This window comes from Cryptomeria japonica, chromosome 3, assembly GCF_030272615.1.
Source record: "Cryptomeria japonica chromosome 3, Sugi_1.0, whole genome shotgun sequence".
Classification (NCBI taxonomy): Eukaryota; Viridiplantae; Streptophyta; class Pinopsida; order Cupressales; family Cupressaceae; genus Cryptomeria; species Cryptomeria japonica.
This window is the reverse complement of record NC_081407.1, coordinates 323,400,694-323,422,291: the sequence shown is the minus strand read 5'-3', so window position 1 is coordinate 323,422,291 and position 21,598 is coordinate 323,400,694. Positions and strand designations below refer to the sequence as shown.

Sequence of the window (21,598 nt, the reverse complement as noted above, 5' to 3'; positions counted from 1 at the left end):
CCTTAGGACACCATATGACCCCTTAAGACACCAAATTATGTCGTTATGGATCATATTGTGTCCTAAGGGGTCATATTGTGTCCTAAGGGTTCATGGGACACCATATGACCCCTAAGGACAACATACGACCCCTTATGACACCATATTGGGTCGTTGTGGGTCCTATGGTGTCCTAAGGGGTCATATTATGTCCAACGAGCCCTTAGGACACCATATGACCCCTTAAGACACCAAATTGTGTCGTTATGGGTCATATTGTGTCCTAAGGGGTCATGGGACACCATATGACCCCTAAGGACAACATACGACCCCTTATGACACCATATTGGGTCATTATGAGTCATATGGTGTCCATAGGGGTCATTTGTGTCCTATTCCCCTTAGGACACCATATGACCCCTTACGACACCATAATGGGTCATTATGGGTCATGTGATGTCCTAAGAGGTCATATTATGTCCTGCGACCCCTTAGGACACCATATGGCCCCTTAAGACACCAAATTGTGTCATTATGGGTCATATTGTGTCCTAAGGGGTCATGGAACACCATATGACCCTAAAGGATAACATACGACCCCTTATGACACCATATTGGGTCATTATGAGTCATATGGTGTCCATAGGGGTCATATTTTATCATACGACCCCTTAGAACACCATATGAGCCCTTAAGACACCAAATTTTGTTGTTAGGGGTCATATGGTGTCCTAATGGGTCATGGGACACCATATGACCCCTAAGGACAACATATGACCCCTTATGACACCATATTGGGTCGTTATGGATCGTATGGTGTCCTAAGGGGTCATATTGTATCCTACGACCCCTTAGGACACCATATGACCCCTTAAGAAACCAAATTATGTCATTATGGTTCATATTATGTCATAAGGGGTCATGCGACACCATAAGACCCCAGGAGATAACATACAACCCCTTATAACACCATACTAAGTCGTTATGGGTCATATTGTGTCAGGTAAGGGGTCATATTGTTTCATATGACCCCTTTAAGACACCATATGACCCCTTAGGACATGATATGACCCTTTACGACTCTATACAATGGTGTTATGGGTCATATGACCCATTATGACACCATATGGTGTCGTTAGGGGTCATATGGTGTCCTAAGGGGTCATGGGACACCATATGACCCCTAAGGACAACATGCGACCCCTTATGACACCATATTGGGTCGTTATGAGTCTTATGGTGTCTACACGGGTCATATTGTGTCCTACGACCCCTTAGGACACCATATGTCCCCTTAAGACACCAAATTGTGTCATTAGGGGTCATATGGTGTCCTAATGGGTCATGGGACACCATATGACCCCTAAGGACAACATATGACCCCTTATGACACCATATGGGTTGTTATGGGTCCTATAGTGTCCTAAGGGGTCATATTGTGTCCTACGACCCTTTAGGACACCACATGACCCCTTAAAACAACAAATTGAGTCATTATGGGTCATATTGTGTCCTAAGGGATCATGGGACACTATATGACCCCTAGGTAAAACATACAACCCCTTATGACACCATATTGGGTCATTATGGGTCTTATGGTGTCCTAAGGGGTCATATTGTTTCCTACGACCCCTTAGGATGCCATATGACCCCTTAAGACACTCCTACAACCCCTTAGGACACCATATGGCCCCTTAAGACACCAAATTGTGTCATTGTGGGTCATATGGTGTCCTAAGGGGTCATGGGACACCATATGACCCCTAAGGACAACATACGACCCCTTATGACACTATATTGGGTCGTTATGAGTCATATGGTGTCCATAGGGGTCATATTGTGTCCTACGATCCCTTAGGACACCATATGACCCATTAAGACACCAAATTGTGTCGTTATGGGTCATATTGTGTTTTAAGGGGTCATATTGTGTCCTAAGGGGTCATGGGACACCATATGACCCCTAAGGACAGCATACGACCCCTTATGACACCATATTGTGTCGTTATGAGTCATATGGTGTCCATAGGTGTCATATTGTGTCATACAACCCCTTAGGACACTATATGACCCCTTAAGACACCAAATTGTGTCGTTATGGGTCATATGGTGTCCTAAGGGGTCATGCGACACCATATGACCTCTAAGGACAACATACGACCCCTTATGACACCATATTGGGTCATTATGAGTCATATGGTGTCCTAAGGGGTCATATTGTGTCCTACAACCCTTTAGGACACCATATGACCCCTTAAAACACCAAATTGGGTCGTTATGGGTCCTATGGTGTCCTAAGGGGTAATATTATATCCTACGACCCCTTAGGACACCATATGACCCCTTAAAACACCAAATTGTGTAGTTATGGGTCATATTGTGTCCTAAGGGGTCATATTGTGTCCTAAGGGGACATGGGACACCATATGACCCCTAAGGACAACATACGACCCATTATGACACCATATTGGGTCGGTATGAGTCATATGGTGTCCATACGGGACATATTGTATCCTACAACCTCTTAGGACACCATATGACCCCTTAAGACACCAAATTGTGTCGTTATGGGTCATATGGTATCCTAAGGGGTCATGGGACACCATATGACCCCTAAGGACAACATACAACCCCTTATGATACCATATTGGGTCATTATGAGTCATATGGTGTCCATAGGGGTCATATGGTGTCCATAGGGGTCATATGGTGTCCATAGACCCCTTAGGACACTATATGACCCCTTAAGACACCATATTGGGTCGTTATGGGTCCTATGGTGTCCTAAGGGGTCATATTGTGTCCTACAACCCCTTAGGACACCATATGACCCGTTAAGACATGAAATTGTGTTGTTATGGGTCATATTGTTTCCTAAGGGGTCATGGGGCACTATATGACCCCTGGGGAAAACATACGACCCCTTATGATACCATATTAGGTCGTTATGGGTCCTATGGTGTCCTAAGGGGTCATCTTGTGTCCTACGACCCCTTAAGACACCATATTGGGTCGTTATGGGTCCTATGGTGTCCTAATGGGTCATATTGTGTCCTACAACGCCTTAGGATACCATATGACCCTTTAAGACACCAAATTATTTCGTTATGGGTCATATGGTGTCCTAAGGGATCATGGGACACCATATGACCCCTAAGGACAACATACGACCCCTTATGACACCATATTGGGTTATTATGAGTCATATGGTGTCCTAAGGGGTCATATTATGTCCTACGACCCCTTAGGACACCATATGACCCCTTAAGACACCATATTGGGTCAATATGGGTCCTATGGTGTCTTAAGGGGTCATATTGTATCCTACGACCCCTTAGGACACCATATGACCCTTTAAAACACCAAATTGTGTCGTTATGGGTCATATTGTGTCCTAAGGGGTCATATTGTGTCCCATACGACCCCTTATGACACCATATTGGGTCGTTATGAGTCATATGGTGTCCATAGTGGACATATTGTGTCCTACAACCCCTTAGGACACCATATAACCCTTTAAGACACCAAATTATGTCGTTATGGGTCATGTGGTGTCCTAAGGGGTCATGGGACACCATATGACCCCTAAGGACAACATACAACCCCTTATGACACCGTATTAGGTCGTTATGAGTCATATAGTGTCCATAGCGGTCATATTGTTTCCTACGACCCCTTAGGATACCATATGACCCCTTAAGACACCATATTGGGTCATTAGCGGTCCTATGGTGTCCCAAGGGGTCATATTGTGTCCTAGGACCCCTTAGGACACCATATGATCGCTTAAGACACCACACTGGGTCATTATGTGTCTTATGGTGTCCTAAGGGGTCATATTGTGTCCTACAACCCCTTAGGACACCATATGACCCCTTAGTACACCAAATTGTGTCATTATGGGTCATATAGTGTCCTAAGGGGTCATGGGACACCATATGACCCCTAAGGACAACATACGACCCCTTATGAAACCATATTTGGTTGTTATGAGTCATATGATGTCCATAGGGGCCATATTATGTTCTACGACCCCTTAGGACACCATATGACCCCTTAAGACACCAAATTATGTTGTTATGGGTCATATTGTGTCCTAAGTGGTCATATTGTGTCCTAAGGGGTCATGGGACACCATATGACCCCTAAGGACAACATACAACCCCTTATGACACCATATTGGGTCGTTATGAGTCATATTGTGTTCTACGACCCCTTAGGACACCATATGACCCCTTAAGACACCAAATTGTGCCGTAATGGGTCATATGGTGTCCTAAGGGGTCATGGGACACCATATGACCCCCTAAGGACAACATACGACCCCTTATGACACCATATTGGATCGTTATGAGTCATATGGTGTCCTAAGGGGTCATATTGTGTCCTACGACCCCTTAGGACACCATATGACCCTTTAAGACACCAAATTGTGACGTTATGGGTCATATGGTGTCCTAAGGGGTCATAGGACACCATATGACCCCTAAGGACAACATACAACCCCTTATGACACCATATTGGGTCATTATGAGTCATATGGTGTCCATAGGGGTCATATTGTGTCATACGACCCCTTAGGACACCATATGACCCCTTAAGACACCAAATTGTCTCGTTATGGGTCATATTGTGTCCTAAGGGGTCATGGGACACTAGATGACCCCTAAGGACAATATACGACCCCTTATGACACCATATTGGGTCGTTATGAGTCATATGGTGTCCATAGGGGTCATATTATGTCCTACGACTCCTTAGGACACCATTTGACCCCTTAAGACACCAAATTGTGTCGTTATGGGTCATATTGTGTCTTAAGGGGTCATGGGACACCGTATGACCCTTAAGGACAACATATGACCCCTTAGGACACCATATGACCCCTTCCCTAAGGGGTCATATTGTATCGCAAGGGGTCTCTCTCTCTCTCTCTCTCTCTCTCTCTCTCTCTCTCTCTCTCTCTCTCTCTCTCTAAAATATGAGTAATAAAATCGGATATCGGATTTAATCGGATATCCGATTTTTGTAAATAAAAAAGAGCCTTGTGGGCCATTTTGTGGATTCCAACGGCCCACAGTCTTCACATTCTATTTTTTGTCGACAATCACGGGTTTTCAGACAGATTGAGACAAATTTGTGCTTTTGAGAGATTCTTAAAGTCAAATCTTACATTGTCAATGCTTTAGGAGCATCTTTGTGGAGGTAAATGGGGAGTAGTAGTTGTCGGAAGTCTTAACGCAAAAGAAAACTTTCAAATGACCAAATTGAAGTGTATAGAGAAATAGATAGAGAAGGTCATAGGAGGAGAAGACAAGGTATGTTAAATATTGCTAATGTTACTTCAAGTGAAGAGGAAATTGAATTTGAAAATGTTGAACAAGTTATTGAAAATGAAAATGTAGGTTTTGAAAGTGAAAATTTTGAATGTGTTGAAAATGTTGAAAGTGATAATGAAAATGCTCAAACATGACGTGAGAATGGAAAGTGAAAATTTGGGAGTTGACAATGAAGGTGCCCATAATTTTGGTGTAAATATAAAAAAAATTGACATTGGAGGTGAAAATGTAGAAAATTTTGACATAAGAGGTGAACATGTGGAAAATTTTGACATTGGAGGTGAAAATGTGGAAAACTTTGACATTGAAGGTGGAATTGCTCAACCAAATGAACAATATGTAACACCTAATTACTTTAGAAATGAAGACCCTCTCATGGATGAAAGACAAATTCCAAATCCAAGACCTTCAAGAACCCCAAAATGGTTACTTGAAATTGATGAGAACATTATTGCGAATCTTGAAGGCAAGAGGTCAACAAGAATCATTCAGTTGTGGGCTACACAACTTTTTGACCAAAATTTTAGCAATAAGACATTGACCGAGCAATGCCAACTCTTTGTTAAATTGCTAAAGAAGATAAAGATGAGACCATTGCTAAACAAATTGAAGATTCATATGAACAAGAAGATGGAGATAAATTCTATCATTGCCAAAAATCTATTTGACACTCTCAATTGTATTGGAAAGAATACCAAAGAAAGAGATAAGAGATACACTTGAAGAGTGATTACAACCTCCTTAGTAAGCCATCAATTGAGGAAGGCTCGTCAAATTAGACAAACTTGACATAAACCGTAAAACTTTGGATAGAGCACTTGCACAAAGACAAAGACTTGACGATCCACTTCAACATGATACATGGGCTTTTGGTGGGAGGCTTCCACATGTTGATAGAAAGTTGACTGACAATGTGAAGGAGGAGATTCAACAATTTTGGCACTCTAATTCTAGAGTATCACCCAATGTAAAGGATGTTTTGAAATTAAGAATCGGCAACCAAGACCACACACTGCATCCCAAACATTTCTTGGAATCAAGCCAAACAATGTACAAAACAATTTGTGAAGTACATCCAACTTTGCAAATATCACAAAGGGCCTTTGAATCTTTGAAGCCATTTTATTGTGTTCCTCTTAAGATTCGTAATACTTGTTGTTGCAAGTACCATGTGGAGTTTTCAATGTACCATGAACTTTGATGCCATATTCGGTCTATGATGCATACTAATGAGATGTTGCAGGAGTGTGGTGCAATGCTATTTCTGAGATCATCAAGAGACTTGCAAGATCTATTTTTATGCCCTAGAGATGATGGTTGCTATTTCTATAGAAATGATTGTTTGAATGAGAAGTGCTCACGATGTGGTGGGTTCTCAAAGTTTGTTTCATGTTTTCATGAGGGCTGCGAACGCGAGTTTGGAAAGAATTATGTTGAGAAAAAAAGATATGAGACAGTGAAATATACTTTGAAGAGTGGAGTTCAAGGTTCTAGATGCGAATTAGTCTCAAGAGAAGTGAGTGTTGCTGATTTTATTTTGTATTTTAAGGAAAATATTTTCTACAAGTATGCAAGGCACACCCATAGGTTTCAGTGGTTGGATCAATAGTTCAGGATGTGTAAGAACTCTTTCCCGATTGGCACTATTGTATTGGTGGTTGATTTTGCAGAGAACTATACATTGCAACCATGGAATGAGGTATAGTCTCAGTACTACAATTCAATCCAGATTGCGATTTTTGTTCACATTACATATAGACATACTCCTGATAGTACAGAAGAGGACAGGAAGATAATCAAGGAGTATCATTTTTATATGAGTGATGATAGATCACACTCCTCCGAGTATGTGCAACATTCTTTCAAGAATTGTTTTGAGTTCTTGCATGAGAAAGACATTGTAATTGATCGACATATCATATGGTTAGATAACTATACGATTCAATTAAAGAATGCCCGTATGTTTTATTGGTTGAGTAGAATGCATGTAGAGGGGTGTATACCTCATATTCGATGTTTTTTTGAGGCAGGAAATGGGAAGGGAGAGCATGATGGAGCAAGTGCATGTTTGAAGAGATCTCTAGTTAAGGAGCAATTGAGGATTTCAGGTGCAAATTTCTCTGATGAGCATTCTATTGTTGATTGGTGTAGTTCAACATTGTCACATGGAGGTACTCTTGATTCGACAGTGACCAGATTCTTTTGGTTGGTTGAGGAGAGAACAATGGGATACAGATTGGATTGTCAAACAATTAAAGATTCTTCAAAGATACATTCATTTCTTAGCTCAGATGCAAGTACATGGTCCATTTGGACATTTGATATGATTGGGATCAGTGTGAGTCAAGTGAGTGGGTTGATATGTGGGTTTCCCAATATCTAACTCCTTTATCTCAAACAATATCCTTGTCAAACGATGACATGGAAAGTTCACTTGAGTATGACCGTCTATCAGATTTTGTACAGCCAGGACATGTTTTTGTAGTTGTTGCACCACAATGGAATGAAGAGAGATCAGAATATTGGTTGGCACAATGTGTACAGGGAAAACAAAATCTAACACAACCAGTGACAGATGATGATGGGTTCACATATCCTATAGGCTCAGTTGTTGTGGGAACTTGGTTGCGAACATACATGATTAGAAAGAATGACATACCTGCAGTTGAAGACTATGAGAGACACAAAACCATTCTAATGTATTCACACCTTATTATAGCTACAAATGTCAAGTTGAAGACCAAAGACCTATGGACAGTGACTACTGTTGATCATGAAGCAATATTGGATACACTTAAGCAAAGAGATGACCCTTCAGGCATACTTGAGTAGTAGGTATTTAATGGTGCCTTATTTTTTTATCATGCATTTCATTTCAAACAATGATCATTAAACCTTAATGTTCAAGTTTGTTACATGTATATTAAGGATGTGTTCAAAATGCAGGTCTATTGATAAATGTTTTTTTTGGCAACATGGTTTTTGCATGTACATAGCGGGTACACTCAATATAATTGGAAGGGACGTATTTTTGCAACACGACTTATTATCATGCATTTGATGAGCTTTACAGTTTTTGTTATTAGACAACACTATTTGACAATTTTTGATGATATAATTATCGCAAAACCTTTATGCTCATGCAAGTCTTTTTTGATAATATACAACAGTATCGCATTATGATTTTTGCATCAACATAGTGGGTTCTCTGGATATAATTCGAAGGGACGTATTTTTATGGTATATAATCCCACCTTTTCATTTATTATCATGCATTTCAGTTGAAGTGATTATCATAAAGCCTTTATGTTCATCCATGCATTTTATGTGTAGACTAACAATTCTTAAAAATACAGGTTCACGCTAGATCATTCATCGTTGACTAGTTTACTCTTGGTGATGGTACATATTCCTTTGTGCATTAATGAGATTAAATTTCGTGCATAAACACTAAGTCAAGTGAATGTATTGCTATTTAGAAATGACCATATCTACCATCCTCTTCAACCATGCAGAGAAATGCAGTGAGAAGGGCTTTAATCAACATGTGTCTTTCTTCAAAGTTATGCTTGTATACTTTGCAGAGAAATTGGTAAGTTTCGTAATTATACAATCTTGTACGTCTTAAAATTGTTTCAAATGATCTATTTATAATTTGACAATAATTTGTATTAATTGTTATAATTTGTTTCTTGTAGCACATTCATTCCGCATAAAAAGGTTGCTTATTTTGGTCTTCATTTATATGCAGCCATTGTTGTACGTAAGATTTTCTCTTAGGACATGAGGATGTCTGATGCAGATGAAGTGGGATGTTGTATTTGTATATGGATATGAATTGATGTAACTTTTTTATGATGATATACAATGTCCATGAGAAAATTGGTTTAGTTATATTGATGATATACAATGTATCTGTACATGAGTACATTGGTGTAGTTGTATTGATAATGAAAAAAATCATGTTTGCATATCCTTCATGGGTGTCACATGCAAGTGTAGTGGTAATTATGTGTATACAATACATGGAAATATTGATGATCATTATGTGTCTACAGTGTAATGCTTGTTTATCTATATTTTTCATTGAATGAGATTTACGATTTTTTTGCCAACTTTGCAAAAAATGTTGCCCTAATAAAACCATAGGTAAAATTGAAAAACCGAGATAGGCTTTTGTAGGGACCCCTCTCGTGGCCCCATAGGTTCAAATGGATCATTCGCAGGTGCCACGTATTTCGAGTTAGGTCCTGTCAAAGTTTGACAATTTTTAGCACTTAGGGTGCTCAAGGGATGACACTAGTAGGGTATGACCCCAAGCATTCAACTGGGTGGGGGGGGGGATAGGAGCATGCATAGGGTAATAATGCCTAATTGGACATGTATGATCTGACGGTTTGTTATCACGACGAGCAAAACGAGAAATTTACCATGCGACAACATTCAATTGAATGAGACTGATGATTTTTTTGCCAACCGAAAAAATCCCTCCCTAATAAAACCATAGGGAAACTTGAAAAAATGAGATAGGCTTTAGTAGGGACCCCTCTCGTGGCCCCGTACGTTCAAACGGATCATTCACAGGTGCCATAGATTCTGAGTTAGGGCCCATCAAAGTTTGACAATTTTTAGCACTTAGGGTGCTCAAGGGACGACGCTGGTAGGGTATGACCCCGAGCATTCGACCGAGTGGGGGGGAGAAATAGGAGCATGCATAGGGTAATAATTCCTAACTGGATATTTTTGAGCTGACGGTTCGTTATCATGATGAGCAAAACGAGAAATTGGCCACGTGACAACATTCGATTGAATGAGACTGATGATTTTTTCGCCAACCGAAAAAATGCTTCCCTAATAAAACCGTAGGGAAACTTGAAAAATCGAGATAGGATTTTGTAGGGACCCCTCTCGTGGCCTCGTAGGTTCAAACGAATCATTCGCAGGTGCCACGGATTTTGAGTTAGGGCTCATCAAAGTTTGACAATTTTTAGCTCTTAGGGTGCTCAAGGGACGATGTCGGTAGGGTATGACTCCGAGCGTTTGATCGAGTTGGGGGGGGGGGGGGTGGGAATAGGAGCATGCATAGGGTAATAATGCCTAACTGGACATGTCATAGCCCATGGTTCATTATCACGATGAGAAGAACGAGAAATTGGCCACGCGACAACATTCGATTGAATGAGACTGATGATTTTTTCGCCAACCGAAAAAATATTGCCCTAATAAAACCGTAGGGAAACTTGAAAAACCAAGATAGGCTTTTGTAGGGAGCCCTCTCTTGGCCCTGTAGGTTCAAATGAATCATTCGCAGGTGCCATGGATTCCGAGTTAGGGCCCATCAAAGTTTGACAATTTTTAGCACTTAGAGTGCTCAAGGGACGACGCCTGTAGGGTATGACCCCGAGCGTTTGACTGAGTGGGGGGCAAAATAAGAGCATGCATAGGGTAATAATGCCTAACTGGACATGTCAAAGCCAGCGGTTCATTATCACGATGAGCAGAACGAGAAATTGGCCACGCGACAACATTCAATTGAATGACATTGACAATTTTTTCGCCAACCGAAAAAATGTTGCCCTAATAAAACCGTAGGGAAACTTGAAAAACCAAGGCAGACTTTTGTAGGGACCCCTCTCATTGCCCGGTAGGTTCAAACGGATTGTTCGTAGGTGCCACGGATTCTGAGTGAGGGCCCGTCAAAGTTTGACATTTTTTAGCACTTAGGGTGCTCAAGGGACAACGTTGGTAGGGTATGACCCTAAGCGTTCGACCGAGTTTGGGGGGGGGGAATAGGAGCATGCATAGGGTAATAATTCTTAACTGGACATGTCCGAGCCGACGGTTCGTTATCACGACGAGCAGAACGAGAAATTGGCCACGCGACAATATTCGATTGAATGAGACTGACAATTTTTTTGCCAACCAAAAAAATGATGCCCTAATAAAATCGTAGGGAAACTTAAAAAACCGAGATAGGATTTTGTAGGGACCCCTCTCATGGCCCCGTAGGTTCAAACAGATCATTCGCAGGTGCCACAGATTCTGAGTTAGGGCCTGTCAAAGTTTGACAATTTTTAGCACTTAGGGTTCTCAAGGGACGACGTCAGTAGGGTATGACCCCGAGCATTCAACCGAGTTGGGGGGGGGGGGGGGGCAAAATAGGAGCATGCATAGGGTAATAATGAATTGTATTTTATTGTTCATTAAATGAATTGTATTGTATTGTTCATTAAATGAATTGTATTGTTCATTATACAACAACACTTACGATGAAATGAAATGAATTGTATTGTTCATTAAATAACCATTATTAGCCATCGTTAATTATTGGAATGAAGATTAAAGATTTCCATGATAACACCATGCACATATGAGCAACAATTTATATGATCAAATATCAACTTCTGTATATATGAAAATGTCAAATGATTACAAGTATATGTCCATACACAAATATGGCATAAACGCCAACTCAAACAAAATGTATGTCTATATACATGAATGTATGTCCATATACAAAATATACATGCCAACTAGACATGTAAGCATCCCAAAACTATCTATAACATCCTAAGTTGTTGATGGATCATCAAAATCGATCCTCTTCGCCGCACTGCTCGGCTCTAAAGGATCCTGCACAAGAAAAAACAAACCACGATTAAGATTAGTTATATTATATAGCTCACATTCGAAAAGTTAACATAAAAATGAACTATAATTGAACTATTCTTATTTACCTCGTCTCCACGTTTTCTCTTCAGCTTTGCAGGACTCTTGATGTATGTCTTTGGTAGAGGAGGTATGTTTTCAATATTTTCATACACAACCTACATATGTTCACAAACATGACATTGATACAGGTTAGATATAATTTTCATTGATAATAACAAATTATATCTACTAAACACAAAATAAAATAAACACACATGTACTCGAGGCATCTCTTCTTCTTCTTCTTCATCTTCAGGTATAGTGGGTTTAGTCAACAAGGATGTGAAGCCAAGAATTCTCTGTACATATACACAACAAGTATATGAAACTATCAATCTATGTCTAGACGTGTATAATCACTATAAGTTATTTAAACTATTCATTAAATCATATTTGCATTCAATTACCTTTCCCTTGTCTCCAACTGCACTACCAGATCCTAAATCACACAACCCCACACTCGTGATGCTTGTGCCCTACAAGAGTAAAATAAGATATACATGCAAGTTACTACATAGTCTAATTAATACCAATATAAATGATGAGCACATATGTACAATAAAATACAAACGACTAGGTGCAATAATATGTACCGTCAAGCTATCAAGGCCAAATGAAATGGTCGTCAAGGTGCCCTCCTGGATCTGCGTCAACTCCTCCTCGGTCATCAACTATTAAATAGACCATGTAAATAAATATAAGTACTTAATATTATCTAGATTATAAATATTCATTTAAAATATAGAATGAAATGTGAAAATACAAATCTTACCACTACATCATCAATGTATGATGAAGGTGCCTCCTCACCTCTAGCATGCGAGGACTCCCCAGGGTATCCTCCAGTCTGTGTCATAACATCTGGTGCATCGTGCATCTCATGCACCTCATAATTTGCACTGTGCACGGGAGGATCAAGAGGTTGTCCAACTGGACCCAAGCATACGTGCCCACACATGACACAACTATGGGGCACGCAAATGTGTGGAGCCAAGGAGGATGTGTCAGCACCACCGGATGCACCGCTACCATCAAAAGTAGGTTGAGCTACTGACCCAACCTGAGAAACCAAAAGGCTACTCAAAGAGTGAATAGCCGATATGGTCTGCGATGCCACCTCACAAATGATATCTGGATGTTGCACTGGAGGTGGGGGATCAACAAGAGGAGGGGGGACATATGGGCCCTGGACTACTCTGACTGCCTCGGTCTATTTTGGGGCATATACCTAAACCCACACCCTGGAAAGGTTGGATGTCAAAGTAGTTCACATGTTTTCCTAAAACAAACTCATCATACAATTTTTTTATGAAGTAGAAGGGGACATCAAGATTGTTGTTGGGTAGTTTGTCGAAAACCATCCACCAACGATCCCAAAAGTTTTTCACAATACCATCATTTGTGCACCATTTAATCGAAAGTTTTGTTTTTTGGGGGTCTACGGGTTGACCAGTGCGAGGATTCACAAACAATACGATGATAGCGGCTTTGGATATCTCGAGATCCTTGATCTCCTTATAGGACAAGCCATCTACATATTGTTCCCTCATAGAATATCGCCACAAAAGAGCGACATTGTGCTCCTCAGTGATGGTTTCCATACTCTTTATGATCAACGTGAGGGGATCAAACATTGGGTTTAGGCGAGGGATCATATGATAAACATCTGCAATCCTCCTCAATTGGTTCAAATTTTGTGCAATTAAATCCTGAATTGAGGGGGGTTTGGCAAAGGAGGGTTTGGTTGTTGCGGTTGTGGTTGATCAATGTTTTCACTGTTATCCCCCATTTTTAACCTAATTGAATGTAAACAATTGAATTTAGTTAACAAATTTGAACAATTTTGTACTTGATTTAAAAAAACCTAGTTTTCATGAAAAAAACTATATTTTCAATGAAAAACAAATAAACATTAAAAAAATACAAAAATTGAATGAAAATGAGTGAAAACAATAAAAATCCTACCTTTTAATGTATTTTTTAGCAAATTTGGGTCAAATAACCGGATATTGGGTCCACCCGGATATCGGATTCCAAAAAAATCACGCAGCCCGTGGGTTAAAAATAACTCACGAGCTGTCACAATCCAATTACATTGTCTCTGAAAATTGGATATCCGATAAATCCGATTTTATCGGATATCCAATTTTTATACTTAAATTATTTTAAAATAACATTATATTATATAATATAATAATATATTATATAATATTATATTATATAATATAATAATATATTATATAATATAATAATATATTATATAATATTATATTATATAATATAATAATATATTATATAATATTATATTATATAATTATATAATATATTATTACATTATATATATTATATAATATTATATTATATAATATAATATAATATTATATTATATAATTATATAATATATTATATAATATATTATATTATTATATTATATAATATATTATATTATTATATTATATAATATATTATATTATTATATTATATAATATATTATATTATTATATTATATAATATATTATATTATTATATTATATAATATATTATGTATTATATAATATGTAATATATAATATATAATGTGTTATATAATATATAATATAATATAATAATATATTATATATTAAATAATATGTAATATATAATATATTATTATATTACATTATATATTATATAATTTATTTTTTAATTTAAAATTACTTATAAAAATTGGATTTTAATAGGATATCCGATTTTATCCGATTTGCTTAGGTGTTTACCATGCCAAGGTGTACTGACACCCAGGCCAAGCAAAAAGTCAACACGGATTTTCGTGTTTTTAGGCGAGTGGAGAAGGCTATTTTTTTCACATCACCACTTTTTGGCCCCCCATGATCCTGCACTAACCCAAGATATCGAGAGCATCTTTTTGACTTGGTGGAAAGAGAAACCAACTTGAAAGTAGTAATTGGAGATGATGCTTGATATTCAATGAAAGGTGTTGGAACCACCTCTCTTCATCTAGACTTTGGCATCCCTCTTCACCTGAGTGATGTCTTGTTCATACCAGGTATCAAGAGGAACCTTGTATCAATTTCAGCTTTGGAGGACAAAGGATATCAAGTTGAATTCTCATAAGGAAAAGTTCTTGCTTGGCCAAAGAACTCTAGCATTAAAACAAGTAAGGTGATTGGTGTTCGCCAAGAGAGTCTATATAGACTTTCTACTAGCCCAACTCAAGCATTGATGCATGATTCTGCCAGTTCGAGTGAGCTATGGCATAGGAGACTTGCTCACCTTCACTTCAAAGCTCTTTCGTCAATGGAGAAAATGGTTACCGGCCTTCCGAAACTCAATTAGGAACATAATGGTACTTGCAAAGGATGTGCAATGGATAAGAATACTAAGGGTCCTTTTCATAGTAGTGAAAGTAGATCAAAATGTATTCTAGATCTTGTTCATTCTAATTTATGTGGTCCAATGTTTGTGGCATCCTTAAGTGGTATTTGGTATTATGTAATTTTCATTGATGACTACTCTAGAAAGACTTGGATTTATTTTTTGAAATCTAAAGAATCTGAAGAAGTACTTGATAAATTCAAAGAATTTAAAGCTCAAGTAGAAAACTTGTTAGGAAAAAGGATCAAGGTTCTAAGATCTTATAACGAAGGAGAATACACCTCTGGAAGCTTTCGTAATTTCTGTATTGAGGCAGGGATTAAGAGGAAGTTTTGTGTTCCTTACAATCCCCAGCAAAATGGAGTTGCAGAAAGAAAGAATTGATCTATAGTTGAGGCAGCCAAAGCTATGATCCATGATCAAGACTTACAAACCTTTCTTTGGGCAGAAGCATCCAGAACTGCAGTATATGTTCAGAATCAGAGCCCTCATTGAATATTGCAGAGTATGACTCCTGAAGAAGCATTTACAGGTGCGAAACCTAAGGTTAGTCATTTGAGAATCTTTGGTTGTCCTATTTATATTCATGTGCCTAAAGATAAGAGATCTAAGTTAGAACCATCCGACAAGAAAGGAATATTTGTGGGTTACAGTGAATCTTCAAAAGCCTACAGGATCTACATTCCAGGACAGAAACAAATAGAGATCAACAAGGATGTCTCTTTTGAAGAAGATGTTGCATTCAAAAGATCTAAATGCTCATACATGGAAATAGATAATGAAGACCAAGAGACTCCTCGGGACATGGGCATTGATCATACTCCTGAGATTTAGAGGGAGTCTACTAAACCAGAAGAGGCTATTGATCCAATTGAGCCTTTGGAACCTACAAATGTTCCAAGAGATATTCCTATAGGTCAAAAGAGACCTCTATGGGCTAGACAGACTATGCAAGATATAGAAAAGTATGCAACTCCTAGAGGCGCATTCAGAGAAAGCAAAAGACCACACAAGTTTCTAGGATGTGTGGCATCAATGAGTCACATCATTGAATCTGAACCTTCCAGTGTTGAGGAAGCATCAACTCAGCAAGTGTGGAAAGATGCTATGACAGAAGAATATCAGTCCATTCTCAAGAATGATGTTTGGGGTGTTATTCCTAGACCAGAAGGGAAATCAGTTGTATCTTCCAAGTGGCTTTTCAAGATCAAGCACGTAGTTGATGGGAGCATTGAAAAGTACAAAGCAAGATTTGTGGCTAGAGGATTCTCTCAGAAAGAGGGAATAGATTATGAGGAGACCTTTGCCCCTATTGCTCGCTATACATCCATCATGACTATTATTGTTATTGCATCAGCTAAAGGATGGAAGCTACACCAAATGGACGTAAAGACAACATTCCTTAATGGTGTAATTGAAGAAGAAGTGTACATTGAACAACCAGATGGGTTTGTGATTCATGGAAAGGAATCTCATGTATGCATATTGAAAAAGGCATTGTGTGGCCTTAAACAGGCACCTCGTTCTTGGAATGAGAGGATTGATCGATACTTGATGAGTTTGGGGTTCTCCAAGAATGATGTAGATTCAAATATCTACTTCAAGGTAATTAATGGTGAGACTCTAATATTGGTTCTTTATGTTGATGACTTGTTTCTTACTAGTGAAGATCATCTCATTGTTAAATGAAAGGAGTTAGCTTATGAATTTGAGATGAAGGATTTAGGTCTTATGCATTACTTTCTGGGATTAGAGGTGTGGTAGAGACCCAATGAGATTATTCTAAGTCAAGGAAAATACACCATAGATGTCTTGAAGAGATTTGGGATGTTGGATTGCAAATCTTTGACTACACCAATGGAAACAAATTTAAAGAAATTAAGTGAGTTTGCAACTAGTTCAAATCTGGTAGATCCCAACATGTAAAGGCAATTGATTGGATCCTTGATGTATCTAGTCAATACTAGACCATACATTTTCTATGCAGTGAGTGCCCTCAATCAGTTCATGTGTGAACCAAGGCAAATTCATCTAGTTGCAACTAAGCATATCTTGAGATACTTGCATGGGATAGTTGGATATGGTTTAAGATATTCTTCCAGTGTAGATCTAAGTTACAAGGCTACTCTAATTCTGATTGGGTCGGGAGTGTAGTTGATAGAAAGAGCACATATGGATGTTGCTTTAGCTTGGGGTCTGCAATGATTTCTTGGTGTAGGAGGAAGCAATCCTCAATGGCACTAAGTACAGCGGAGGCAGAATACATTGCAGCATGTGTAGCAGCTCGAGAAACAATGTGGCTTCGAAAGCTCCTTGCAGGATTGTTTGGACAATCATTGGAGCCGACTGTTATTCATTGTAACAATCAAAGTTGTGTAAAGCTATCTGTCAATCTAGTGTTTCATGACAGAACAAAACATGTTGAGATCAAATACCATTACATCAGAGATATGGTAGCTATTTAGTTGAGATATATTTGCACTAATGAACAAACGGGTGACATTCTCACCAAGCCTCTCTCCAAAGTGAAGTTTGTGCATTTTCGAGACAAGCTTGGAGTTGTGGAGAATGAAGCCCTTGCTGAGAGGGAGTCTCAGTATCAGTGATCTTTTGTAATTTGCCATAATTCATATTTCATTCATATTTCTTTGTGACAAAGAAATTTGAGGTGAAAGCCCTTGTCCATCTCTGAGACAGAGATGTGGTTCTATCCACCCTCTGGGAGTAGCCATGGTGGATGTCATGTTGAGTGACTCCATGACAACATCACGTTGAGAAACTCTATGGTGATTCTCTTACTTGTGTTTATCCACCTTCTGGGAGTAGCCATAGTGGACGTCATGTTGAGTGACTCCATGACGACATCACGTTGAGTGACTCAGTGATGGACACTTGTGCACACATTCCTTTCCACTCATGGGAGTAGCCATGGTGGACATCACGTTGAGTGACTCCGTGATGAACTCTTTTCCACAAATGGGAGTAGCCATTATGGATGTCATGTTGAGAGACTCCATGATATGTATATATGGAAAGATACCTCCCTAGCTAAGAGGTAGTGTTGATATTAGTAGCAGGAGATACCTTTCTCCCGACTGTCGTATTCATCATCAATAATACTTTGCTTAATAACCTACTTATCGTTGACCTTCATCTATGATTTCTTTTCTATTTGTTTTTCCTCGTGTTAATGTATTAGTTAGTATTAATCTTTAACAAATATTTAATTAGTATTGAAAGAGTGTTGATCAAATTTATTTATCCTTATCGCACCCTTTGGTTGACGAGATACCCCGATTGGGGTCATGTCCCTTCATTTGTCTTGGATGAGTATATCATTTGTTCAATCCAAGCTTTAGAAGATATATCGTGGTCAAAGTATATGCTGCATAAAGATTCGTATAATACCCGATAAGAATTTGTTGTATATATGTGTATAATGTTCGTGGAGATATAGCTGTGAATATTTTGTATTATCTTCAGGGGTTATTTGTTATTCATATACTGCAATCCTTATGTATCCCTTGATGTGCACATTCATGTAATACTATCGAAATATAAACATATTACTTCAGAATAGATATATTTCAAAGGAATATTATTCTGAAATTCTGAAAAATAAAATTTTGATCCAAAACTTAACAGACTCATCAAGAGGACTCAATTTTTTCTCCATTAAGTTATTCATCTATGCTCACTAAGAGGGTATTTGGATTCATGAGGGCAGCAAGTTGATCTTTCTCTAGTTCTAGCTCTACCAAAAAAAAATTGACATTCTTACTCAAAGTGATATAATACCTCTTCATATTCAATTCCTTTTTTATATGACAAACTAGGAGGAAGGAGATAGTAGCTAGTATCACGTGCTTTGATGTCTTGATATCTCATACCAAAATTTTACACATTATAGCATATGTCCCCATTCAACATACCAACAAGAATATCATTTTTTTTTAATTGAGCCTCTTGTAGTTCAAATTTTGTTATAGATTCTTGTTCCTCTTTTTTTAAGCGATCTAGAAATTATTCTTATTTCATTTCAAATGCATATGACATACTTAGAGGAGCGGGACATGGGTGAGGGATGTGTATCATAAAATCAATCCCCATCTCCCCCACCAATATTCATATCATTCATTTTATCTTAGTACCCTTATTGTTATGATCTTCATAACTATCATAAAGGGACTCATAAATTTTTCTTAATTGGATACTAGAGACATATGTTCAACTATTGCTCTTTGAGTTTCCAATAACTTAGTGTGCCCAACATTTTTCAATTTCATCTTCATATGATGTGTTAGGAGAAGAGGCATCTTGGTCAATAATTTCTTGATATTTAGTGTGAAAATATTGTATACACACATCAAGGATTTTGTTCACATTTCTTCTACAAAATAACCATATCATAATCTTGTATACAAGCCTTCTGGGAATCAACTATTATCAAAATTTGTTACACCTTCCCTTTAAAGAAACATAAAGGTACTCATGATCAACTCATATTTTTATTATGTCTTGAGAGAAGTGGAATGGTCATCATCAAAATATGTTATCACATCCTGATATTGCATGTGTCAACTTTGCAAATACTCATCAATCACTCTTTGCACCTTTTTCCTCTTAATAAGCATATCTTCTCTACTTGGCTCATAATCAAACCATTATATGTTTCTAAGTTTTCTGATTATGATATTAGTTGAGCATTCAAAAGTGAACTACCTCTACCTAAAGTTCCCCATTCTAAAATTGGATAGCTAAATATGAATGACTTGCCGTAATTTTGAGCTTGCCATGTCAGACGTCTTTGTGGACCAATAGAAGCTTCATTTTGTTCTTGCTAGTATTGGAGTTCCCCATTGCAAAGACTTGATCTACAAACCAATTCTAGGTTGATTAAAATAGAGTTTCCACTCTTCACTTACAAAGAGACCAAAAAATTCCCAACCACCAAAACTTTAAGGTACAAGACAAAAACCTATTTCCCTATTGTGATTTTTTGAGGTATTTGAGATGTTTCTAGAGTCAAATCCTCCCCCACAATGGTGTCATTTTGTTGGCGTAAATTGATAGGAAATCAAACTTACCCAAGCAAAATACACAATTCCAAACTATTATATTACTAAGGTTCTTAAGATATGCACTGAATTCATGCTTCACCAATAATAGCTAAAACATTTCCTCCCCACCAATGATGTCATTTTGTTGGTGATGAGAGTTGTAGGTCCCAAACCCCTAAGGCTTTATTTTCTCCCAAGCACTACAGGTGTCAGACTTAAGAAAAAAAACACGTACAAGTTATGTTCAAGTTGGGCAACAACAAACCAATTCTTGAGGTGGGTAAAACCTCCTTCACCTTTTAGCTCTACTAAATCAATGAGGGCTTCCCTAAGGTGCAACTAAAGATGCTACCACAAAAATTTAGCACTTACCCTAACACAAACCACACACATTGCATAATGCATCCTTATTTAAATAGTCACTTAATATCTATATACTAGTTTGAGGAGCTCAAGGTTTAGCATTTGATTGTGTAGATGGACTATCACAAAGGTGTCTAAAATATGCTTTTTTATAGCCCCTATTATTGTTGTACATCTTTAGACATGGCAATGAATAATCTACTAATAACACAAATTAACATGTTTAACTTCAACTTGTTTTGGGTGTGTTGTGGATACTAAAGGGAAATCAACAGTAGATCAATGTCTATATTTAGTTGGACGATAGAGTCGCAAATCATACAAAAACATTTAGCAATTGCAACCAATGATGATACTTCAATGAAGGTGCCCTAAAAGACTATGTTCTCCAAAATGCATATGCAAACTAAGTTCTACATATTTATCCATAAAATAATAGATATTTGCAAAATATTAGGTAAGTCTACTTAGTAATCCATTAGCAAAAACCATGCATTTCTTTTATAGTCCTAAAAAGCTACCTAACAAAAGTGTAGATTTTACAATCTTCTAACTAACTGAATAGTTTGCAATATAGATTTTACAATCTTCTAACTAACTGAATAGTTTGCAATACATGTAGAAATGCATAGCACACACAGGGAGACAATTAATCAAGGTTAATTATACCTTTAATGATTAAATATTCAAAAACTACAAGTGCTATTACAAATTTAGAATGAAATCAATCATTACACTATCTAAATTCTAGACGAAAAGTTGAAATTTGAAA

General features: G+C 37.9%; 1 protein-coding gene across 1 annotated transcript; it reads right to left on the bottom strand.

The window, feature by feature from the left end:
• Window positions 1-11,744: 11,744 nt before the first annotated feature.
• LOC131036018 (uncharacterized) lies at window positions 11,745-13,974 on the bottom strand. Its single transcript, XM_057967812.2, has 6 exons — window positions 12,802-13,974; window positions 12,623-12,700; window positions 12,437-12,505; window positions 12,245-12,328; window positions 12,056-12,145; window positions 11,745-11,951 (listed from the first exon to the last, which is right to left on the bottom strand). Exons 1-6 carry the CDS (start codon window positions 12,985-12,987, stop codon window positions 11,889-11,891), a joined length of 570 nt encoding a protein of 189 aa, XP_057823795.2. The 5' UTR covers window positions 12,988-13,974; the 3' UTR covers window positions 11,745-11,888.
• Between the last annotated feature and the right edge of the window lie 7,624 nt (window positions 13,975-21,598).

What these genes read in the sequence shown, in the direction of transcription:
- LOC131036018 (XM_057967812.2), bottom strand. Translation starts at nt 12,987, where the DNA reads ATGTGTGGGCACGTATGCTTGGGTCCAGTTGGACAACCTCTTGATCCT. An exon ending in CATACATTGATGATGTAGTG is followed by an intron (nt 12,701 to 12,801) that starts GTAAGATTTGTA and finishes TCTATTTAATAG; the next exon opens with TTGATGACCGAGGAGGAGTT. An exon ending in CAGTTGGAGACAAGGGAAAG is followed by an intron (nt 12,329 to 12,436) that starts GTAATTGAATGC and finishes GTATATGTACAG; the next exon opens with AGAATTCTTGGCTTCACATC.